The 25,916-nt window shown below is 46.1% G+C and overlaps 1 protein-coding gene across 2 annotated transcripts in view; it reads right to left on the bottom strand.

The window, feature by feature from the left end:
• Positions 1-6,412, bottom strand: part of ATOH8 (atonal bHLH transcription factor 8) — a 42,120-nt gene extending 35,708 nt beyond the window's left edge. For both annotated transcript variants that reach the window (XM_036748381.1, XM_036748380.1), the window contains exon 1: positions 5,478-6,412. In XM_036748381.1, coding sequence (XP_036604276.1) covers positions 5,478-6,257 — 780 coding nt within the window. In that variant the 5' untranslated portion in view covers positions 6,258-6,412. The remainder of the gene's footprint in view (positions 1-5,477) is intronic.
• Positions 6,413-25,916: the final 19,504 nt, after the last annotated feature.

Raw genomic sequence — 25,916 nt, 5'->3', positions numbered from 1 at the left:
GTGTTAGATAATTAAGCTCTCTGGGCCTCAGTTTCTCCATCTGTAAAATGAGCAACTTGGCTCCAAAGACCTCCAAGGCCCCTTCCAGCTCATGATCCCATGAGTAGAGGGGAAAGCCATAGACATAAGGGAGCTTTTCTTAGAAAGTTGTGGCTCAGACAGAGAAAAGGGAACCAGAAGACTTAGGAAAGCCAGGCTAGGAGAGGAAGCTAGGTGATGGGCACAGAACCCCATTAGGGGACCTAAGTCATGTCCCCTCTCTTGGACTCAGTTTCCACATCTGTAAAAAGATGGGGTTGGCCTTCTAAGATCCCTTCACCTCAAAGTCCTCTGACCCTGTTTTCATTCCAAGTGCAGAAGCTGGGGAATGGCCTCCACTGACATCAGCCACAAGAACCAGAAGCCAGAGGGGGTGTCCTGGAAGCCTAATCTGGGGCAGGGGTGGGGCAGAAGAGCCCAAGGCCAGGGCTCAAAGAGCATTTCTTCCCAGCCACTTAGTGCCCTTGCCATCCTGGGTTTCCAGAGTGGAGGGAAAACTCTCAGCTGTCGCAGGGATGGCCGTGTCATGACAAGGAAGGAAGAAAAGACTAGCTTAGGAAAAGCCACCTGGAGCCAGTCACTTTGGGAGCCTGAGAACCTGGAGACTTTGAGTCAAGAAAATCTGGGTTCAGAATCTGCCTCCAACACTTCTTCACTATGTGACCTAACAGTGACTTAACATCTCCACTTTTGGGCTTCTTCCCCTGCCAAATGGACACAAGAATACAGAAACCTGCTTCACATGATGGTTGTGAACTGTCAATGCCACGATAGATATAAATTGCTTTGTAACCCTCAAGGTCCTATGTCCATATCAGTTACTACCATCATCACTATCGTCACACTTATCATTATTAGTCTTGGCTTTTCCACTAATTCACTTTCTGTGTGACCTTGGCCATGAATTTTTGGGCACTTCTCTCTGGGCTTTGGATTCCTCATCTTTAAACAGAGAGATTAGGTAGATCTCCTGGTACTTGGGAAAGTATGCTAGCCTCATAGTCGGGAGACCGGAGTTGTAATCCCAACTTCATCACTTACTCCCCGTTTAATCTGAGCCTAGAAAAGTCACTGACCTCACTTTCCTCATCTATAAAGTCGGGATAAGTCCTAAGGCTTCTGCCAACTATAACATCCCATGATGCTCTGATCCCCCCCTCCCCAACCCCTTGCTGAGTGGACCTGGTGATCCCCTCCAGGCTGGAGAAGCAGAACCTTTCCTTTAACAAACCCTTAATGGGGGTGAGAGGCTGGAGAAGCAGAACCTTTCCTTTAACAAACCCTTAATGGGGGTGAGAGGCTGGAGAGGGGAGGGGGGTGAGAGCACTCTGCTCCTTTGCAGAGAGAGAAACCCTGAGCTTGCCAATTTCATGTCCAAACATGATTGTGAGTAAATCCCCCAGGTCTGGAGGAAGCCTGATGGAGCCGATAATGTTGGCTCTGTGGGAAGAGCGTGGGCCAGGATTCTAAAGACCTGGATTCCAAATCTGGCTCCACTGCTGAATTATCTCATGGCCTCCAACAGCCTACTTTGTTTCCTGAGGCTCAGTTTTTCCATCCAGTAAAATGGGCCTATTTCTACTTACTTTGGATGACTTCACAGATATAATGGAAGGAATAAATGGGATGGAAGGGGCTTTAAAAAGATTTAAATCAGGCACCATGTTCTATAGACTCTACCTCTGAAATCTCTTTCCCATCTGTCCCTTCTGTTTATAATATATAATATTATACATGTGTGTATAATTCATATAATATATGAATTTATAATATTGTAAATATATTATATAAATATATATTTCATATAATATGAACTCTTCCCATAGAATATAAGCTCTTTGAAATCAAGGACTATTTAATTTTTTTATTGTGTCCCCTGTGTCTAACACAGTTCCTGGCATACAGCAGGTGCTTAATAAATGCTAGTTGGATTGAGTTGAATCCAACATTGAAGTTAATAAGATTATTACTAATAATAGCAGCTGCCATTTGGATAAGCACTTTAAGGTTTGCTAAATGGTTTATATATACCATGTTACTAGATCTTTTCTGTCTTTGATGTCACCAGCCCGGCAAAGGTCTTTTTACCTCTTGCCTAGACTGTTGCAACAGCCTCTTGACCAGACCTTTCCCCAGTCTCACGGATTCTAGTCTCTCCCCCTTCCTAGATCATCTTACATGGGAAGCCACAAGATTTGCATTTCTGGTGCACAGGTCTGATCACATCACTCCATTGCAAATATACGTATGTATGCATGCATGCATGCATGTATGTATGCGTGTATGTGTGGATATATACCTATACATATAAAGACATGTATGTACATGTATATAGACATGTATACATATAAACATGTATATGTATATACACATGTACATACATGTGTATATAGTAATTAAAAGATTTTTTTAAAAACTATCAATAGCTCCCTATTGCCTCCTAAAGAAGAATTCCAGGCTCTTCCATCTACATTCCAAGCAAGTGGAATTTGTTTCTGTCTCCTCTTGCCCCCTACCTCTCACACCCCAACCTTTTCTCACCTTCATGTCTTTGCATATGCTGTTCCCTGGAATGAGGAGCTCAGTAGCAAAATGGATAGAGCTCTGAGCCTGGAGTCAGGAAGACCCGAGTTCAAAATGGGCCTCCAACACTTACTAGCTGTGTGACCCTGGGAAAGTTACTTAACCTACTTGCCTCAGTTTCCTCAATGGGGATAATAACAGCTCTGCCCACAGGGTTGTTGTAAGGATCCCATGAGATAATGCTTGTAGACAGTAGATTCTATATAAATACTTATTCCCTTGACCTAGAATGCCTTCCCCACCTCTCCAACCGTTGAGGTCCCACCCAATCTCTGAGGCCCGGCTGAGGTCCACCTCCTCTACAAAGCCCTTCCCTGGTTCCCTACACTCCTCCCTTGCTGGGAGTGATTCCCCCGTTTCACTTTGTTCCCACCTACTTATCTCATTTTGCCATGCGTTCTAGTCATGCAGGAGCCTTAGTGCTTCTAGTGAGGTTACAAGTGAGGGCAGGTAAAGGAACTTGACCTGACATCTCCTTGGGATAGTAAACTCCATTTCCCGATGCAGCTCCGTACCTTCTAGTCTTGGGGAGTTGTCTTGAGTAGAGGTGTCTAACTCTGACTAGCTAGTGGCATAGCCACCAGTAACACTCCCCGATTAAAATGGAATGGGGGAATAGCTGTCTGCCTCAGTTTCCTCATCTGCAAAATGAGATTACCTCGTAGGTCTGTTGTGGGGATCACATGAGGTAGTATTTGTAAGGCACTTTGTAAACCCTAAAGTGCTATATGAACACTAGCTAATTAATTAGCAAGGATTTTATTGATGCACGGCAAGGGAATATTTAGGAAATGCCTGTTTAAAACAGACAACGTAGCTGCCTATTTGGGAGCAGGACCACCTGGAGTCAGAGGGTGGAGTATGAGTAGTAGTAGTAGTAGTAGTAGGAGGAGGAGGAGGAGGAGGAGGAGGAGAAGGAGTAGTAGTAGTAGCCACCTCAAGGTCAGAATCACTATTAAGCTGCTAATAGGGACCACTCACTAGTGAAGGCTAGAGAAGAGCCCAAGTGATCCTCAGTAGAGAACTGTTCTTGGCTCACCCTACTTCACTGGCAAAGTGTCTGAAAAGGGCAGGAGAGGGTGCCTTGGGTCTATTCTTCTCTGGCCTCTTCCCAAATGCTTAGTACCCCAATGAATACTCTTACTCACAATATTAAGTGGCCCAGATGTAGACAGAGGTGGCTAAGATGCCTCTGGATAGAGGGGAGTCCCTTTAGATAGACTGAGATATCGGTGCTTTTGAGACTAGCGCTTTCTGGCTCTGGCATGGGGGGATGGAGAAGGAGCAGGATTGCCTCCCTCAGTCCTTCCCTAGTACACTCACTCTAATCCAGCAATCTCACTGTAAGCAGACAAGACCATGCACTTCTCAGGCCAATGAAGGACAGCATCCCTCCTCCAGATGCCCCATCTCCTAGACTCTCTGCTTCTCCCTAGCTTTCTAGTTCCAACACCAATCAGCCCACACTCCCCAGGTTGGAGGGGGGAGGCTGTGTCCATTCAGACCCTGTGATAGGAGTCTAGTCTCCCTTGCTTTTCTCTCTACTCCTCCCCCCACCTCCTCCTCCTCCAACCCAAGGGAGCGCTTTTGAAGACTGGAATTTTCAGCTGTCAGGAAAGTGAAATATGAGGTCTAAAGTCAGAAGGCACCAAACTGCCCAGTCATAGGAATCTGTCTCTCCAGCTGCAAAGCAATTCACTAGACAATGGCAGCCCTTGGCCCTAGCAGTTATGACTCATCAGCATCACCATTACCATCAACATCAACATTGTTCATTCATTCATGGAGCACAAATTTATAAAGCACCTACTATGTGCCCAGTGATAGGAGCTAGAAAAAAGGAAAATTCCTGTCCTCAAGAAGCTTACATTCTAGTGGAGGGAGGGAGGGGGAAGAACATGTACATATATAAGCATAAATTAAATTCAGAATAATGGTTAGGGGGACAGGAAGAAATAAAGGGGACTCAGGATGGGCCTTCAGTAGGTGTTGCTGCTTGATCAGAGCCCCAAGGGAGCTGAGAGGCAGGAATAAAGAGGCATTCCAGGCAAATCACCATCACCACCACCGAAGTAGGCAAGCCCTCCCTCCTACTTGTGGGGTCAAAGGTCAGTTCTCATCCCAGGCCCTCTTTCTTCCAATCCCCATGCCCATCTTCAGACAGATAAGCAGACACGTCTTCTTAACGCAAGACTAGACCCATAGATTGTGGGAGGGAAGGTTCAGAACTCCTACAGGCTGGTGGGGAAATCTAAGGGGAGATGAAGTACAGTGCAGCTCCCCCCCACATCCCCTGGGGGACAGAGAGTAAAAACCACTTCTCCCCCTCCCACCCCCAAGAAGCCTCTGAGCTGTGTTTGAAAGGGGGAGGGGGTGGAATTAGCTACAGGAGGCAGAGCATTGAGTCCTAGGGTCTAACTAGAGCTGGAAGGCATCTCAGAGGTCATTGAGTTCAACCCTCACATTTTGCAGAGAAGGAAACTGAGGGAAATTGAATGATAGCATTTTTGGTGAACCTAAAAGCAATATATAAATGCTAGTTGTTACTTGGTAATTCGCCTAAGGACACACACTGGCAGTGAGCATCATCAGGGAGGTGGGATGCAAACCCAGGTAGATGGATTCCGATCATCATGACGCTTTCCACAGTGCCCTGCTTCCTCGTGGGACTAGCCTTCTCCGCCCCCCGCCCCCCACCAAACTCTGGCCCCTTAAGGGGGATGGCGGCTGCGGGAGGCAGAGGAGCGAGGTCCCCCGCCCGACCACCCCCAGCCCCCAGCCTCCGGCGGGGATGGGTCTACAGAACAGTGGATGAGCTGAGCGTGTGCGCGAGGGTGTGAGCGTGCATGCCGTACCTGCTTCCTGAGCGCCTCGAAGGCGGCACTGATGGTATGCACCCGGGTCCTCTCCCGGGCGTTCGCCAGCAGCCTCCTAGTCTGCTGGATGGCTTTGATCTCCGAGGAGACGCCTGCAGTTTCGCCCAGCCGTTTCCTAGGCGAAGCTGCGGAAGAATCGGGATTGTTGTTGTAAATTACGTGTGAAATTGACGAGAAGGAACTTCCCGCCGGACGCGGCTGCTGCTGCTGGGGCTGTGGGGGCTGCGGCTGGGGCGCTGGAGGCGGCGGGGGCTGCGACACTGGCTGGCGAGGGGCCGGCGGGCACAGCACGATCCGGGAACGCACGCTCTGGTCCCCGAAAGTCTGCGGAGCCTCTCGCCCGTCCCGGCTCCCAGGAAGAGCCGCCAGGCCGGGGGGCAGCGGCGGGGGCGACGGGGGCAGACCTCGCCCAGGCCCCGGGGGGAAGCAGCGTTTCCTCATGTCTAAGACCTCCCCGCCCCGGGGGCCACCGCCGCAGCTTCGGCTGCTACGGTCCCCCGGTAGCAGCAGCAGCTCCGGGCTCTCCTCTGGCACAGCAGCCGCCACAGCCGCTCCCTTGGCCGGGAGCAGCCGCTCGGTGCGCTCCCTTAGTCCATTGGCCGCCGGCTCCGGCACTTTCAAGTCTGCCCTGAAACTTTTGTAGCCGTTCACGCGCCTCGGCCCCTCTTGGGTCTTCCTCTTGAGCTTTTTCGGGCAGCTCACCTCCTTGATGCATAAGCTCGGCCACGGCCCCCCCTCGAGAGTCGGGAGGCTTTTCATGTTAGGCTCCTGCGAGGAACAAGGTGAGGGCCCGGGGAGGGGGGACCGGGACCCTGTGCAGGGATAGGGAGACGTCTCGCCCGCACTGCCCCCCTGGATCTCTCTCTTCTCTCCCACCTCTCTCTCTCTCTCTCTCTCTCTCTCTCTCTCTCTCTCTCTCTCTCTCTGTGTGTGTGTGTGTCTCTCTCTCCTCTATTCTTCTCTTCTCTTCCTCTTTCCCGCTCTCTCTTTTCCCCTGACTTTTCCCCTCCCTCCTTCTCTCTTTTTCCTCCCTGTCCTTTCTGTGTCTCTCTGTGAGTCTCTCTCTCTCTCTCTCTCTCTCTCTCTCTCTCTCTCTCTCACTCTCCCCCTCTCCCTCCTCCTCTCCCTCTCTCTCCTTCCCTCCCTCCCTCCTTCTCTCTTTCCCCTTCTCTCTCTCTGCCTCCCTCCCTCCCTCTCTCTCTCTCTGTAGCAGCTGCGCCGCCGGGGCTCCTCAGGAGCGATGTGAGGCTGTCTCTTCCCGGAGCGCTCACGGTGTCATCTGAAGTCGTTGCCGCATTGCCAGCATTTTTGGAGAATGCACGCTGAGATCCATCTGTGTTTGTTTAGCCTCAGTTTACACAGAAGCCCTGTTAGTGAGATCAGTCAGCAGGCCGCCTGTTAGGGGAGACTGCTCCCACAGCCAGGAGACTTTCCAGCCTCCAGCCGCCCAGATGAGCTCCTTTAAAGAAACAGGAAGCATTTTTCAAAACAGCTGTGCTGCCAGTCTCCTTTGTCCACTCTTCTCTCTCTCTCTCTCTCTCTCTCTCTCTCTCCTCACATACTCCTATACACATGCCCCCCCAAAAAGTTTGTGATTTTTATTTGCCTTTTAGTCTTAGAGTTTTCCATGTCCTTCTAGAATACTCATCACCTGCCCATGGTTTATTGACATTTCCTCCCTTCTGTGTCTCAAGGCTATGATTTTAGAGGGAGTGGTAGGAGGGAGGGGCAAACACTGCCTTGTTTTGGCTGTCAGAGACATAGCATTGCCTTTTCTGGACCAGTATCATGCTGAGTGAGGCAAAGACAGAAAGTGGTAGAAATATGATGGAGGACACAGGCCTCAGACCTGAAAGGAGTCCTAGACATCTTCTCTTTGTCTTCCTGGACTGAAGATGTAAGGTGACTTGTCCACAGTCACATGTTGTAGCAGTAGGTGGCAAAGTTAGAATTCAGAGCCAGGTTATCTCACCGGGCCCAGTGCCCTTTCCTGCATGCAGGGTTACTTCAGAAGCAACCTGGAATTGTGGGGAAAGCGCTGGTTTGTAGTCAAGGGAATCTGGCTTCAAACCCTCCTCTGCCACTACTTATATGACCTTAAAGTCATTTAGTGGCCACCTCTCTGAGCTTTGGATTAATTCTAAGACAGGTGGAGATTAAGTGATAGGTTCAAGGTCCTATAATCTGTAAAATAAAGAAGATGGACTAGGTAATCTCTAAGGTCCTTTCAGCTCCAAATGTATGACCTGACAACTTGCTCAGTCAGGTCCAACTCTTCAAGACCCCCATTTGGAGTTTTCTTGGCAAAGATACTGGAGTGGTTTTCCGTTTCCTTCTCCAGCTCATTTGACGGATGAGGAAACTGAGGCAAACAGGGTTAAGTGACTTGCCCAGGGCCACACAGCTCGGAGGCATCTGAGGCTACATTTGAACTCAGGATGATGAGTCTTTCAGGCTCCATGCCCTGGGTTCTGTGCACTATGGCGCCACCTAGGGGCTGAATCCCTCAAATAGCAGCCCACTCTTGACTTCTGTTCCAATGACTACTTGGCTTCTAAAGCCTCTACTAGGTCTAGGTCTAAGGGTTGATGAATTCCCAAAGGGACTTAAGGTGAACCCAGCAATTTCCAGCTTCCAGCTCTGGGCTGGACTAGCTTACAATACCCAGTAGTTCAGCAGTATTCCAATACTATTCAGATAGAATGCAAAAGTCGGGAGTGGGAAAACCGAGGTCCTTAATGCCTGAACTCTGGGCCTCCTGGAGGGGGATGATAAGAACTACAGAATGCTAGAGATGGAAGGGATTTGGGAGGTTATCCAGCCCAAGCCCCTCCCAGGAAGGAAAGCCTGATATGAGGTGGTCTCAGAAATAGAAAGGAGAAGTGGGGTCTGCAAGTCACCAGGCACTTAGTAAGCACCTACTATGTTCCAAGCACTGTGCCCAGCATTGGGCACTAAAAGAAACGCAAAAACTCCATCTTTGATAGAGCTCACAGTCCATTAGGAGAGACAATGTCCAAACAGTCCTGTACAAACAAGTCACATAGAGGATACTGGGGGCAAGGTGGGGAGGGATGGACAGCCCAGCCTTCCCTCTGATCCCCTTCCTGGAAGGAGAATGAAAAAAGGATCCTTTCCCATCCTCCGTCAGCGCATCTCTCCCCACCCCCAGCAGCCTTTAAGTTCAAATTGCCAACATGATATTTGGGCACAGCTACGTTCCTCCTGTCACTCCCAGAAATGTCTCCCTCTTTACCCTACCAGGAGTGACCCAGGACTCCTGTCCTTGTCCCTTATTCTTTTTTATTCTACCCTAAGTACCTATTTTACCTCCTGAAAAGGTCTCAGGATTACAGATTTAAAGCTAGAGCCTCAGGTGCCGTTTTGTCCAAGCCCCTTGATTTACCAATGGGGAAACTGAGGACAGACAGGTTAGTGAGGTGTGCAAGGCAGTCATAGAAGGTCAGAGTTGGACCATTTTACAGATGAGGAAAATGAGGCACAGAGTTCATTCATTCAACAGGCACTTATTAGTTACCTGTTGCATGTAGATTACTGTGCTAGACTGTCTGGGCTTTGCCGAGAGAATCAAAAACACTAGCAGAGATACAACAAACTTTAGGTAAGTCAAAGTCCCTGTCCTTTTAGAGTTTATAGTCTCAGAAATAAGATGCAAACAGATTACAATAAGATACAATATTACAAGAGGAGAGCAACACACAGGCTGGTGGGAGATCTGAGCAGTCATTTATTAAGTTCCTACTGTGTGTCAGGCATTGTGCTAAGCACTAGGGATACAAAGGCAAAAAAAAAAAACAAAAACGGTCTCGGCTCTCCAGTAGACACCATGGGAGCCCCGAAGGTCTAGGATGGACTTCTAGAGAGAAGTAACACAGCCGAGCATTCCATTTGTGCCTCCTGGGGGGAAGGGGGGAGGGGTAGTGGCTCAACCCCTCACCCCCCAATGCTGCAGTGTCTCCGCTGCTGTTCACAAAATGTGCTGGAAAGAACCCTGAAGGTCATCTACACCCTCTGTAAACAAAAGGGGCAACAGGTTCAGCAAAGGGAATCAGCTTACCAGAAGAGAAACTGTTAAGTAGCAGTCAGCATTCACATCCAGGACCCTTGTCTCCAAGATCAGGGCACTTCCCATTACCCAGCACTGTACCTGCCCCTGACTCAGTTCCCAAGCTTCCAGTAGATCGCTCCTCAGAGCTCCCCCCAAAAAGGTTCCTTTCCACTCGGAACGCTCAGTGCTTCCTCCAGCTGGAGAATTTACCAGGTCTGTATTTCCCTCTAAAGCAGGCATTCGTTTGTCATCTGGGGTTGGTGAAATTGTTTTTATTTTATTTTAAATAGTTTGACAACTGTATTTCAATATAATTGGTTTTCTTTATGATCCTAGGCATTTTTATTTTATGCATTTAAAACCATGGCTCTGAGAAGGAAGGGATCTGTGGGCTTCTCCAGGCTTCGTGACTTATACAAGGAAAGGGTTACGAGCCCCTCATCTAAATCCTTTAGCTTCAGGAAGTGTTCTTGCTTGACATAGTGGCTGATGCTCGTGGTGGCTCCATGTTACCTAGGAGGCTGAGGCTGATGAGGCTTGAGCCCAGGAGTTCTGAGCAGCAGTCAGGCTAAAGCTCAGCTGTGGCCAAACTAAATCTGGCACCAATATTTGCCAGGGGTCACCAGGCTGCTTAAGGAAGGTTGAATGAACCCAGATCAGAAACTAAGGAAGTTACTGCCTCTGTGAGGATCTGGCCATCAGTGTTCATTGCATTTTCAGCCTGGATGAGAGGGAAACCCAATCTTCTTAAAAAATGTTCAGTGAAGTGACCAGCTCCCAATGATCTGTGATCACTAGGGCAGTGGGGAGTACAGATAACCCGCAGGCTGCATGTGGGCTGTTAGTTACAACCTCCTCAGTCTGCCAAGCTGGAATGAGATGTGTTAACAGATGGAATCGTTTAAGGGTTCCCTCCTCAGCCTGGTGTGGTAGAATGAGCGCCAGGCTCTGAGACACAAGATGTGGGCTTCACCAGCTGTGTGACCCCGGGCCAGTCCCCTACCTCCCCTCTCCAAGCTTCCTTTCCCTAACTATAAAATGAGGGGGTGGGATTAGGTGACCTCTACCATCCCTTCTGGCTCTAGGTTTACGATCTGACTTTCCCACCCTGAACCATAGTGAAGTTTTTTTTTAACCTGTAAATTGGAAATGCTACTATTTGAACTCTTTTCTTCAAAGAATAGCTACGGAGTCTCTATTTATCTGGAAATTTGTCTCCCCTAGCAGAAAATAAACTCTTTGAGGCCAGAGCACAGTCTGGTACGTAGTGGATCCTTCATAAATGTTTGTTGATTGAGTGATTCACATAAGACCATTTCTATCTCATTTAAGCATTACCTAAATGTGAATTGTGATGGCCCCTGCCCCTGCCCCTGCCCCTGCCGACATCTTTGTTACTATTATTGGCCCTGGTGGCCCTCTACTGGAGGTAATGCCACTTAACAAGAAACTAAAGACGAGTCTAAGCAACAGGCTTGGATAACACACAGACTGGAAAGTGGAGATTTGGGTCCCCGGATTTCCAGCAGCCTATCAACCCCTGACTTGCCCAAGGTCACTAAAGCAGCAGAGTTGAATCAGCTCTTCTAACTCCGAATCCAGAGCTCTTTCCACTATGCTGAGAACTGGCTTGATGTGAGCCTTACCATACCAGGAGCTCAATATTTTAGCCTGAAATGATTGGAAAGGAAAAGCCCTTACCCTGGGAACATGGGGCAGATGAAGTCCAGAGACCCAGAAGTTATGTCCAGAACTGGCTTATTCAGAGATACCTGCCGAGGGCCTTCTGCCTCTAGCTTCTTTCCTAGTGGGAAAGGGGGAAGTAGGAAAGGAAGGACCCCTTTTTAAAGGTCTCCTTTTTTATCCCCTGATACATTTAGTACCGGGCTCTGTATTTTTATTAATCACTTAATCAATGGGCCTCAGTTTCCTCATTTGTTAAGAGAAATTGATAGTGCCTGCCTTGACTACCAAATACAATTCAATAACCATTTATCAAACGATGATTATGTTGTAGATTCTGATAGAGACAAAAATGAAACAGTCCCTGTCCTCAAGAAGCTTGCAGTCTATTGGAAAGGGGAGAGATAAGATGCATACAGTAAGTAAATTTAAAATATACACAAAATAAATTCAAGGATCTATGATTTCATCAGTGTATTGAGGGTCTGGCTTATGTCAAGGATCTTTCCATAAAGGGGATCAGGTATGAAACAAGTATTATTTCCTATACACCAAAGAAATGCTAAAAGGAACAAAAGATTCATAATTCGCATCAACAAAACTTAAACAATCAGTGACTAATAACTACTGTTTCATCTTCAGGGAGGTTGTGTCATAAAAGTCAGAACAATAAAGCAACTTGAGGGTCAGTTGAATGACCGTTACTACATTTCACCTTAACTTTGCACTGTCTCTCCCAAAGTTCATGTGTTCTAGTAAACCAGTTCAGGGATTAGGCTCATCCTCTGGCCAAAGGTCATCCTCTCCCAGAGCACTGGACTAATTGTAAACTCTACAAACCTTTTAAACTATCAAGGTGGTTTCTAAGCATGTCAGTCTTTGGACTGAAGCTTGATCACCAAAAATAAGAGAGACAGAGAAAGAGAGAGAGAGAGAGAGAGAGAGAGAGAGAGAGAGAGAGAGCAGGCACTGTGCCGAGGCATGCGAATATAAGGGATCAAGAAAACCCCTGCCTCGAGGAGCTCACATTCTAATGGGGAAAGACAACACACAAAGAGAACTGGAGATACAGAGAGAGAGAGAGAGAGAGAGAGAGAGAGAGAGAGAGAGAGAGAGAGAGAGAGACAAGAACCCATAAGAACAAATAGAAGAAGTAGCTCAAAATCAAGGCTCAGGCTTGCCTAGGCAGGACATGACCTTTGGTTTCCTGTGTTCAGGTCCACACAGCGAGGATGGTTCTTCCCCAGGGGTGTTCTGGAAAGCCATGCTTGCTCCAACTGCTCAAATAAATCTGGATTTGGAGTCTGAGGATCTGGATGCAAATCTCTGTTCTTCCTCTTGCTGCCTGTGTGACCATAAGCAAATCACTTATCCTTTTGGAGGCCTTTGCTTCCTCTCCTATAAATGGGGGGTCAGACTGGATGATGTATAAGATCTCTTCCTTTGTTAAGCTTGTGAGTCTTCTAGCCCTAACATGCTGTGATTCTATAGGAGGGCGCATTGCAAAACAGTGAAATTAGTGTTGCGAGGCACCAAACTGGCAGCAGTTTATGCAATGGGATGGACCCTCCAAGGTCCAGAAATCTCTCCCCCAATATATTTCCCTCAGTTCCTTAAATCCCTGCCATCAAAGCTGATCCTTGGCATTAAGAGACATTATGGTACCTGGTAGATGATTAATAAATGACTGACCGATTATCTCTAGAAAGTTATGATCGAACCTGAAGGCAGACAGGAGGGAGGAGCTATGACTATAGCTGGCTCTGACCTTCTGTCTGCTTGGTCGACCTCTCTCCCTCCCAGGGACAGTGCCAGAGCTACAGCCCAGAGACAGCTAGTTAGGCCTTAGCAGTAGTGATACAAATTTATATTGATACAGTGCTTGTGGAGAGATAGGACGGCATAGTGCAGTGTTGCTCAGCCATGTCTAACTCTTCATGACCCCACTTGGCATTTTCTTGGCAAAGACGCTGGAGTGGTTTGTTGTTTCCTTCTCCAGCTCATTTTACAGATGAGGAAGTTGAGGCATACAGGGTTAAGTGCCTTGCCCAGGGTCACATGGCTAGGAAGTGTCTGAGGTCAGATTTGAACTCAGGAAGTTGAGTCTTCCTGACTGCAGGCCTGGGTTCTATCCACTCTGCCAACTAGCTGCCCCATGGTGTTGTGAGTAATGGTGCTACACTTGACATCAGGAAGACCCGGGTTCAAACCTTGCCTCTGAAATTTGCCAGCTGTGACCCAGAGCAAACCACTTAATCCCTCTTTGCCTCAACATGCTTATCTCTAAAACTGGGATGATAATTGATACAAGACCTCACATAATTATCGTGACCATCCAAGGAAATAACAGATAGATTGTTTTGCAAACCTTAAAGCACTTTGTAAATGCCACTTGTTATTGTGACTGGATTAATTATCTCATTTGACCTTCCTAATAGTCCTGTACGAGTATTTTTTTTTTGTTTTTTGGCAGGGCAATTGGAGTTAAGTGACTTGCCCAAGGTCACACAGCTAGTACATGTGTCTATTCAAGTGTCTGAGGCCACATTTGAACTCAGGTCCTCCTGACTCCACAGCCGGTGCTCTACTCACTGCACCACCTAGCTGCCCCATGCTGTACAAGTATTTTTATGCTCACTTAAAGGATGAGAAAACTGAGATCCAGGAAGTTTGAATGACTTGCTTTTGGTTATACCTGGTAAGCAACAGAGCTTAGCATAAAGTTCAGGACCTCTGGCTCCAAGTCCTGGGTACTTTCTGTTGTACCACAGTGCCTCAACTCATTGATTAATTATCAGTCATTAACCTCTTCCTTCTTGCAAGAAGGCAGGGTACGGAGGTCATGGAATATGGGGCAGTTGGTCCATGGAGGCAGTGAGTGAAAGGACAGGAGCTAGAAATGAAGAAATCAGTGGGGGTACATGCCCTCCAGAGGCAGGAGGATGGTGTGCCCAGGAGAGAGGGAGGGGCCCAGCACCAAAATAGACTACAACACATACTCCACCAGCCCGGACTGATCTCATTAAATTGGCCAATTCCAAGAGCAATCAGCTTGACTCCTCATTTTCAGTGAAATGATGGAATGAATGACTTCTTTTGGCCTTTGTCACTGAGCGATCACAGCCTCAGTTCAGCCACTGCCGAATGGACAGTGAACCTTTTTCTTCTTTTTTTCTAGAGCTGATAATTGGGTTAAAAAGACTAATCAACTGCCAAGAGAAGTGAGAATTTGGGGCACAACGTGAAGTAGGTGGAAAATCATGGCTGGAGAATGCAGCCTTACTGTGGCAAAGAGAGATCTCCAAGTTTTCCAGAGTCAGCTTGGGATGCCCAGGGCCCCACCCTATGGTAGTCTCGAGTAGTCTCTGATGTTCCCAGACTTTGCTGCCCCTCTCTCCATAGCAAAATGCATTCCTCCAGTCTCCCATTCCCTCAAAACTTTGGTCAAGGCTAGGAAGTCAACAGAAAATTAACAAATATCTACCAAGTGCCATCTTACTGTGTGCCAAGCACTGGGCCAAACACTAACCAATAGAAAGGCAGAAATTGGCAATGCCTCGGCGAACTCACAGTCCAAGGGGAGAGACAACATGCACATAACTCCGTATATACAAGAAATATATAGGATAAATTGGAATGTGCTCAGGGCTGTTAATGATCCTTCTTCCAGGTAAAAGAGATGCATTTTAATGGAAAGCTTCTGAAGACAGTGCATTTAACCCCAAGGTGTCAGAGTCACAGAATGTTAGAACTGAGAAGGAATATTAGGGACGTTGTAGTCCAACCCCTTCCCAAAGTACAGGTAAAGAAACTGAGGTGCAGAGAGAGAGGGGAAGTGGGTTTTTTTTTTTATTTTTAAATCTCACAGATGCTTCATAGAGGAAGTGGTACAGGAAAAGAGGTTTGGGGTTTTTTTTCCAAATTTTTTTTCATTTAACAAAAATTTATTTTTACTCTCTCCTTCATCCTCACCCCTCTCAAAAAAAAAAACAAACCAAAAAAATCCAAGCCCTTGTAAAACAATATACAGTCAGGCAAAACATATACCTGCTTTAGCCATATCCAGCCAATATATGTCTCACTCTGCATCCTGAGGCCATTCCCTCTCCGTCAGGAGGCAGCCTATACATTTCATCATGAGTTCTCTGGAATCCTGACGGGTCTTTGCGTTGATCAGAGTTCTTAAGTGTTTCAAAGTTGTTTGTTTTTAACACAAGTATCTTGATTCCGATCACGATGTATTTCTCCTATATATCACACGATTCCTCACGAAGGCAAGAAATTGGTAAAGAAGCACTTGTAACAACAGTGATTGGGGGAACCCTTCTGATTTCCTGTGTGGGGCATTACCAGCTATGGAGCTAGGCATGCATGTACTGTGACTCCAGGGGGAGGAGATGGGCATCCAGTGGCTTCTAGCTGATCCTCAAGTGTCCCCATGAGTGGAGACTGTGCTAAAGATAACTGATGTCTGAGCTGGTGAGGACTTTGCATTCTGTTCTCCCTTGGACTTCCAACAAGGCTGGGGCAGGGGAGGGGGGCGGGGGTTCACTCCCCTCCTCCCCTCCTCTCCTTGCCCCAGCAGCAATGACGATTGCGCACACATGGCAGCAAGAGCATGTGCCTGCGTAGGTGAGCCCGAGACCAGATTTCAAGTCCCTAGCGGCTGCCTCCTCCGTTTTGTATTTCTTTCCTCAAATCCAGGTTACCAAACTGGGATTCTAAATAATGGGTGTTCCCAGCCCTCTGCCAGAGCTACCAGAACTGTTTGGACCAAACTACCTTATCAGGCCGATCCAACAACACTTTCAAGGGAGTATTTTTCCCGGAACTTGCCTGGCTATTTGGCAGAACTGACCAAAGGGAAAAATCTTTCAGGTCTCCAGGAGGTCAGTGCTCAGTGTTCCTGAAATCTCCAGAGGCTCTCAACCCACACTATCTTCATCGACAGCAACCTGGCTCCCCATGAGGCAGGAACTAGACCTCTCTCCTCTCACCAAAAAAAGCAAACCTCTACCAGAGGTAGGGAACCTTCCACCTCGGGGCCACATGTGGCCTTCTAGGTCCTCGGGTGCTGCCTTTTGACCGAGTCCAAGTTTTACAGGACAAATTCTTTTATTGTTCTGTGTTTGGATTTAGTCAACGGGCTGCACTTGAAGACCTAGAAGGCCACACGTGGCCTTGAGGTCACAGGTTCCTCACCCCTAAACCTTTTTGAGAATTGGGTCATGAGACTGGCTTCACTCCCTCACTCTCCCCAGCCCTGGCAATTGACTCTTTTACTTGATTTTTCCCAGAACCAGACCTCCCCACCATTGCCTGTATTCTCCTCACCCTGCCCTTAGATGGGTGTCCCCACCTCTGCTTAACAGCACCCTATCATATATTGTTTTCCCTCATTCAAATGTAGGGCAGCTAGTAGAGAGAGTGCCAGCCCTGGAGTCAAGAAGACTCACCTTCCTGAGTTCAAATCCAGCCTCAGACACTTAATAGCTGTGTGATCTTTAACCCTGTTTGCCTCAGTTTCTTCATCTGTCAAATGAGATAGAGAAGGAAATGACAAAGCACCCCAGTATCTTTGCCAAGAAAACAGCAGATGGGTCACAAACAGTGAGACAGGACTGAACATCATGAACTTTCAAATGTGAACTCTCTAAGGGTAGCAACTATCTCACTTGCTCATAATTGTATGTCCAGTGCTGAACTTAGTGTCTGGCACAGAATAAGTGTTTAAAATGGGGGCTGGGGGTGGGGGGAAGAGAGAGAGAGAGAGAGAGAGAGAGAGAAAAGAAAAACAAATTTGCATGATAACTTTACTACATATTTAAAAGGAATAGCAAGTGGTATATAATAAATTTGCAGTTTCATGTGCAATTATTTTTAATTATACTGTTCTGAAAATGCTTGTTTTATTCCATAAATTAAAAATAAATTTAAATAAATAAAATGATCTATCTATCTATTTAGCTGACTCCCAAGTAGCCATCCCTAGAATTTGTGGTAGGTACTGACTCCACATTCAATATAATAATTACTATTTATAGTGCTTTAGAAATATCTCATTTTATACTCACGGCAACCTGGGAACAGAGGTGCTGACATGATCCCCATTTTGTAGATAAGGAAACTGAGGCAGGCAGCTAGGAAGTATGTAAAGTCAAATTTGAACTCGTCTTCTGGACTCCAGGCCCAGCACTCTATCCATTGTGCCACCTCCATGCATCAACAATCATTTTCCAATTCAGCTGACTCAGTAAGCATTTATTAGGCCCCTACTGCCTGCCAGGCACTGTGCCAGACACTGGGGTTTACCAAGATAAAAATGAAGTAAGCCCACCCTCAGAGAGCTTACATTCTATTGGGAGTGAAATTGTATGTACAAAGATAAATAAATAGAAAATGGATACATAGAAAAGTAAAGTTACAAAGTAGATACAAAGTCATTTCTAAGAGAATGAGAAAAATCACAAACCACTTGAGTGAGTCAGAAGGGCTCCAGGCCAGGCAAGAATCCCAATGCTGCCTTTCTGTTTTCTCCCTGCTCATAAACGAGCCTTTCGTCCATGTGCCTCTGCCCCTCAGAGTCTTCCATCTCTCGATTTCAGAGAAGCCTTTTTTCGCAGAACTATAAAAAGAGTTTTTCGATGGGGCCAGGACACCAGCAAGCTGCCAAGCATTTTCCCCCTTGACTTTTTTAGGGAATACTTCATAATCAAGGAATGCATTCTTGACGGAATTGGAAGTTGTTTTTCTTGGGGGAGGGGACCGAGGAGAGGAAGTTATCTCGCAGATTTCCCATCAAATTCTTCAATCCCTGCGGAGATCTCCTTGTTACTCTCATCTGGAGATGAGGGGGGCTCCATATGAGCTTTGTGGTTCTGTTAATAACTAGCTCTTGGTGAGCAATCCTCTGATAATAACGCTGTTAATAATTACAATAGCACTTTTATAGAGCACTTTTAAATTTGCAAAATGCTTTACAATTATTATCTCATTTGGTCCTCACAACAGTCTTGGGAGGTAGGTGCTGTTATCGTCCTCATTTTACAAATGAAGAAACTGAGGAACAAAAAAGTGAAGTGACTTGCCCAGGGTCACACAGCTTAAAAATGTCTGAGGCTGGATGTGAGCTTCCTGACTCCAAGTCCAAAGCTCTATCTGTTGTGTCACCCAGCTGCCTTGAAGAAGGAGATCTCTTTCAGAATTCTGTTTCATCCTGATATGGGCCCACTGTCTCACTTTTGTGTTTTCCCTTGTGAGTGTGTGAGACCAGCCATACACGTGGGAGAAAGAGCTTATGGTTAAGTTGTAATTCTAGAGCCAGAGGATGCTTTATAGGACCAGCCCTTCCATTTTACAGATAAGGAGACTGAGACTCAGAGGGGTGACTAGATCATGGGCTCTTTGAAAACAGTTTTTAAGTTTTTTTAAAAAGGATTATCTTAAAAAAAAACAACTAGATTCTTCTGGAGAAATTGCATAGCCTTGAGTTGCAGAAAACTATAGTCTCAGAAGAATTAAGACTAGGGGGTCACCCAAAGGACAACAAAGAGATTCCTAGTGGGTGTGAGCAGGCTGGGACTCATTACAAAGGCAGAATTATGGAGGAGAATCTCTGGAAAGGCTGTCATTGGAAATATGTAAGACCAGAAAAAAGGGTGGCCTGGCCATGGGGGAAGAATGAGGAATGACTGGTAGGCAGGCAGCCTGTGTGCTCCACTGGTACCCATGGACCATCAGCAAACCTAGGAGGAGGCTGGGTGGGCCCCCTCGGGAAGACTGATGGGAGGAAATGGACAGGAGTCACCCAGGAGGGGGAGGCAGAGATGGGTTTCTATTGGCATTTTTGAGGGAATGCCCCATGTTAAAGAGTTGGCGGATCCCTGGGAATACCATGTTGTTTAAAAGCTCATCTTGCCTAAAGTGGGAGATTGGGAGAACAGATTCATCTTCTAATGTTTCTGTTTCTCTAATGTCTCTCTCTTTCTCTCAATCTCTCTCTCTCTGTCTCACTCTCTCTCTCTGTCTGTCTCTGTCTTTGTCTCTCTCTGTCTCTGTCTCTCTCTGTCTCTCTGTCTCTGTCTCTCTGTCTCTCTCTCTCTCTCTCTCTCTCTCTCTCTCTCTCTCTCTCTCTCTCCCTCTCCCCCTCCCCTATCTTTTACCTTAGACAGAAGTGAAGCCTGAATTTTATTTACTTCCCTTCTTCAGATATTTCTGACTTATTTGGTGGGAGGAGTTCCTCTACTGTTGGAAACTTCCATGTGCCTTGGTAGCTGATTTTCATAGTTACCGGGGCCAAACAGAGGCAGGGTGGCATAGTGGAGATGGGTTTAAATCTGAGTTGGGCCACATCTTGACTGTCTGACCTTGGGCAAATCTCCTTATTTCTCTGGTTCCTCATCTGGACAATAAGGTGGTTGGACTAGGACTCAGGGGTAGAGAACCTGTAGCCTTGAGGCCACATGTGGCCTTTTAGGTCCTAGGGTGCAGTCTTTTGACTGAGTCCAAGTTTTACAGAACAAATCCTTTCATTAAGGGGATTTGTCCTGTGAAGTTTGGATTCAGTCGAAGTGCCGCACTTGAGGACCTAAAAGGCCTCAGGTTTCCCACCCCTGGTAGATGAATTCAAAGGTCCCTTCCAACTTGAAATGTCTGGTGCTAAGAACTCAAGGACCTCACCCTATGCAAAAATATTGCATCATCTGGGGGTCAGCTCTGGTACTGAACCTTGCTAAACTCTAGGTCAGTCATTGAGCCACACAGAGCCAGGGCAGTGAGGAGCTGGGGAAACACAGTGGGATTTGGACACAAAGCACCTGAGTTTGAATACTGGTTCTGCCCTTACTGGCTGTGTGACCTTAGGCAAGTCACTTAAACTGTCTGGGCCTCAGTTTCCTCACCCGTAAAAGTAAGAGGATTGGACTAGATGCCCTCTGTGTTTCCGGGTTCACACTCCACTTTGAGTGCCATCTAAAGGGACTTGCAATCAGAAAGGCTCAGGTTTGGATTATGTCTCTGACTCTGTGTGAGCATAGGTAAGACACCACCTCCTCTGAGCCTCAGCTTCTTAATCTGTGAAGTGAAGATGAGAATAACTATGGTATTGACCTGACAGGGCTGTTTGTTAAGCTTAAACAAAATATCCGCAGAAGCTTTGAAAACTATAAAGAGCTTTGTTAATATTAGTAGATGACATTCACTTAGACCATTACGGTTTGCAAAACACTTTCCGTGAGTATCTCGCTTGATCTTCACAATAGCCCTGTGAAGTAGGTGTTATCATAAACCCGTTCAGCAGATGAGGAAAACAAGACTGACAGAGGTGAAACGATTCACCCAGATTCACATAACTAGTGACTCAAAGGCAGCCATGGTGTAGTGAGCTAACCTCAGAGTCAGGAGGATCTGGGTTCAAGCCTCACTTCTGACACACCCTGGCCATGTGACCCTAGACAAGTCCCTTGAAATTCTCAGAGCTCTAGGAAATTCTTGAAGACCATAAGGTGCAGAGAAGGTGCCTACCTACATTGGTGGAGGAAGTTTCCTTCCCAGAGAATTCCCTACAGCAGTGAAATCACAGGTCTGGTCAATTTGCCTCCTACATACTTAGTAAGTCCAGAAGGGGGAATTTGAACCCAGTCCCTGTGACGCTAAATCTAGCACTCTTGTTTAATACTACGCTGTCATCCAGCAGAGGAGGAACGATCAGGAGGTCATTATGATAGTCCAAGGACCCAAAACAATCTTGAGCCAACATTGTTGCATTTGTTGTTGTTGGGCAGCTAGGTGGCACCATAGTGCGTAGAGCCCTGACCCTGGAGTCCAGAAGACTCATCTTTCTGGGTTCAACTCCAGCATCAGACACTTACTAGATGTGTGACCCTGGGCTCTTTGCCTCAGTTCCCTTATCTATAAAATGAGCTGGAGAAGGAAATAGCAAACCGTTCTAGTATCTTTGCCAAGAAAACCCTAAATGGGGTGTGGAACATTTTATACCATTTTATATCGTTTTTAATTTCAACTGGACCCAGAACCTGAATTAATGAGTAACTGGAAGAAGATCCAGGACCTGGGCTTCTTTGTTCTCTAAAGTTTGCTCAGGTAATACCCTTACCACTGTCAACAAGGCCAGATCATTAAGGACATTACCCTAACCCCAAGAGAGACTACCTTGCTTAATATTAAGTGACCTTTATCAACATTCTTTACAACCCTATTCCATTAAGGAACATCCTCTTCTTGTATCATGGTTAAACATACATGGGGGTCATAAACAGGAGGTAATACAGACTTGCTGGGTCTGCTAAAATAACATATATAAGTTTTCTCATTCCTTTGTTCAGAGAGCCAGAGCTTATGCTCTGACTCCTTGTAGGTACAAGTAAGCTAGCTTAGCTATGCTTTAAGGGAAAATAATAAACAACATGGATTTTTCTATCACCTAGCTCTGTTGTTTCTTTCAACCAAATTTTCAGGTTTGACAGGGGTCATGGAGAGTTGGACACAACTGGAATGACCGAACCATAACAGCAACAAGAGCAACTTTGATCCAGTGAATAGAACTTCACTAAATACCTACCATGTGCAGAGGTGCCATGCTGAAGATATAAAGATGGGAAATGGTTCTTGTCCTTCAAAAGCTTAAAAAGAGCTTCCTCGGGAGGTAGAGGGCTCCCCATCAGTGAAGGCTGGCTGGCCACTTGTTGAGAATGTTATAGAAGGAATTCCTCTGGTACAAGTTGGAGTAGATGGTTTTCTAGCCTTCTCCCAACTCTCTGAGTCTTAAGAGAATTCCACAATCAAACGTTCACTATAAAGAAGAGCCCAATGATGACTCGTCTGTAAAGGGTACCACAAAATATGTTTTACATGATTGCACATGTATAACCCATATCAAATTACTTGCTGTCTTGGGGAGGGGAGAGGAGAGGGAAGGAGAGAGAAAAACTTGGAACTCAAAAATGAGTTACATGTAGTTGGAAAAGATAAAATACTATTAAAAATAACAGCTTAAAAAAAGAGTATCACAAAAGAAATTACCCAGGACATGAATGACTGGAAGAAGAGGCAAGCCAGCCATACAAGGCTCCATGAGAGACAAAAGAGATAGACAATTCAAGTATTAAATTGAGAGCCTTGAGATATGAAAAAAAATCAAAGGAAGACCTCCATTGTGTTGTACAGAGGATTCATCAAAGGACTTGTTTTGAGAATCACAGTTTTTTGCACAGTGACTAGTACATAAAAGATGCTAAATAGATGCTTATTGGTTGACTGACACAAAACCTGAAGCTAGAAAGGAGCTGTGACTTGCACCAATACCAAGTGGTATCCACATTGATGAGCTCACAGATTTGCCTAGGTATTTAAATGATTATGGGCCGTTAGGAATCTACATTTTTATTAAGCACCTACTATATGCCAGGTACTGTGCTAATCACTGCGGAAACAAAGAAAGCCAAAAACCAGTGCCTGCTCTAAAGGAGCACATGTTAGGGAGATTGGTTTAGCTAGAGTCAAGGAAGCATATTGGGAACTAGAGGTTAAGACTCCGCTGGCAGAAAGAATTTCAAGGGGCACAGGCCGTCATTCTGGAAAAATTGAAAGAGGGACACAATAGGGGCATCCTGCCACATGTTGGTGCTCAACCCATTCATGACAGGAAATACAAAGAATTCAGTCTTTCACCCAAGTACCTACAATATGCCAGGCCCAGTGCATGGCACAACAATAAACCAAGGTGCCCTCAGAGGGCTTGTTGTTGTTCAGGTGTTTCAGTCGTGTCTGACTCTTTGTGACCTCATTTGGGGTTTTTTTTGGCAAAGACACTAAAGGGGTTTGCTTGCCATTTCCTTCTTCAGCTCATTTTAAGATGAGGAAACTGAGGCAAACAGGGTGAAGTGACTTGCCCAGGGTAACACAACTAGTAAGTGTCTGAGGCCGGATTTGAACTCAGGAGGATGAGTCTTCCTGACTCCAGGTCTGGCAGTCTTTCCACTGCAGCCACCTAGTGGTCCTCAAGGGGTTTACATTCTACTAAGGGAAAACAATGAGCTTTCTCAAACACTGGAGGATTTGCTAGGTGACAGGATTCACTTTTTACGAAGTGCTAGAATTTCCTTCTTTTCCATTGAAATCAACCTATCCCTCAAGGCAAGTCAGTGGATTTGTAGCCAAGCTTATCTTTAGGTCATTTGCTTTTTGCCCCTCCCACTCACCTATATTTAATTCCAGAGGAGTTTTATCACAGAAAAATCGGGAACTCCAAGCCCTGAGAGTCACTAGAAAATTTATTGGTAAAGCAGCCTCTAAAATGTATGCTGACTAGGTCTAGTTTGTCATTGGGAACGAATAGTATGCTGGGGCTTTTTTGCATTTTATAGGAGCAATAGCAGAAAGGCTCACGGATTTGATACTCAAAGTACTATGGCAGAGCCCTTTTACCCACCTATAAAGAAGAGATGGCCCCCTCTCCCCTCCCCACCCCAACGGAGGACTTGAGATGAAGCTGGAAGTTAAAGGCAGAAGGGAGCTCCATTAGCTGGTGCCTCGAACTTCTGCAGCTGGCAGTGATCAACGGTGACCAAGAGACCTTGGGCTGGGGTGGCAGCAACCAGTAGCATCCATGAGATCAGTTCAACATGAGCAAGCAGAGATCACAGCCACACAAGACCAGTAGGGAGGAGGAGAGATGAAGCGTCACAGTGACGTCACTGAAAGGCAGTAGCTGCCTCTCCGTGCTTGTACCGCTGGTTAAGACACAGTGCTCTCACAAAACTATTCACCATGATGTGTTCTAACAAGTGCGATGGGAAAAAAATTAGATTTATACTTCTTGATTCCTGTAATCAAAATTGATTAATCAGAACATGCAAGCATTAGTCTGTAATTATCTATTATGCATTGCAAACATCAACCCCACTAAGCGACACATAAGGTTCCTTTGCTGCCCATCCAGAGGCCCCATATCTCCCTAGGAGGAAGTCAAGTCTCCATCAATCAGCACTACTTTGAGAGAATGATGCCTGCCCTTAAGGGAACACCGTGGGGTTGCTTGAATCTCAGGTGCAGGAGCGACGGAACATAGGAGCCAGACGGAGTTGTAAACCAGGGGCAGACCGAAGGTTGAGACCTTCAGTGGGTTCCTTATAATTCTAGCTGTGGACACTCACTGGTCATGCTCAAGTTCTGATTAGTAGCCAGTGATCTTATTTGTTTACCAATTAATTTGACTGGCACTTAATGGCATAAACTAATGAAGAAGTCATTTAATGAAATGTCCTATTGGTGGTCCATCCTATCTGGGGGTTCTGTGTATTTATCTTTTGTTTATGACCACACACATGTTGATTACTAGCCTATGCCACTTGTGCTTATTTTGATATTGAAAAATGATGAAAAATAAACATCAAAACAGAATGGTGAAATGGAGTAAGTTATGTCAAGGCAACATAGTTATTCTTACTCCACCCTATCACATGTATGACCCTTTACATATTTCTCTATATGTTTCCATTCTTTCCAGTAATAATGTATGGATTTATGGGAGAACCGTTTTTGCTGTTGTCCAGTCATTTCAGTCATGTCTGACTCTTTGTGATCCCATTTGGGGTTTTCTTGGCAGAGACACTGAAGCTCTTTCCCATTTGCTTCTCCAGTCCATTTTATAGATGAGGAAACTGAGGCTTGCCCAGCATCACATAGCTAGTAAGCATCTAAAGCTGGATTTGAACTCAGAAAGATGAGTCTTCCTTACTCTAGGCCTGACACTCTATCCACTGTATCACCTAACTATCCCAGAGAACTCTTTGATTGCTACATTTTTTTCCTCCATGCTATTTAATTACACATCTTTGCTTTGTATTGTATCTTCTAGTTAGCTAGTCAAGGTAAACACACTGGTAGGGGCTCATGAGGTCTATTTTTGAGTGGATACTAACCCACAAAGGACTTTGGGAACTGACCCATAGTATGTTAGCGATGATAAGGCACCTGAGAGACCAACCTTTGCTTTACAGGGGATGTAGCTGAGACCCAAAGAGGGAAGAGTCTTGTAAGTTACTTCTGCTAAATGATAGCTCTCATTCAGATAGCCAAAAACTATATAAATGAAAGTCACAGCTATCAAGGTCATACAGTTAGTAAGTGGCAGCATTGGCCCTGGAGCCCTGGTCTCCTGCTCCTCTGCTCTAGGCACTGTATCATTTTCCCTCCCTACTCAAGTACACACTGCTTTCGCCCTTCTCTGGACTCATAGAACACTCACTGTCCGTACCATAGGCTCACCATGATTTAGAACCCAGGGTGCTTTCATCTCCGTTTCTTCATTTAAGTTTCACAATTAATCTGCCAAGCAGGTAGCAAAGGCATTCGTGTGCCCATCTTCTAGACGTTTACGGGAGGGTCAGCTGAAGGAAGGACATTGACAACCTGGAGGATATGCAGGATGGGGCAAACGAGATGGTGGAAAAGACTTGAGGCCACATTCCGTAAAGATCAGCTCGAGGAGCTGGGGATGTTTAGCCTGGAGAAGAGAAGTAGGGGTGGCCCATGGTAGTTGTCACTAAGTATTTGAAGGGCTGTCATATGTCATATGTATTACATGGTTATTTACATATCGTCTCCTCAGTTTGGACACGGGCTTCGAGAAGGAGCGTCCAGTTTTT

This window comes from Trichosurus vulpecula, chromosome 3, assembly GCF_011100635.1.
Source record: "Trichosurus vulpecula isolate mTriVul1 chromosome 3, mTriVul1.pri, whole genome shotgun sequence".
In the NCBI taxonomy this organism is placed as follows: Eukaryota; Metazoa; Chordata; class Mammalia; order Diprotodontia; family Phalangeridae; genus Trichosurus; species Trichosurus vulpecula.
Note: the sequence above shows the minus strand (reverse complement) of the source record. Positions and strands in the feature narration are given on the sequence as shown.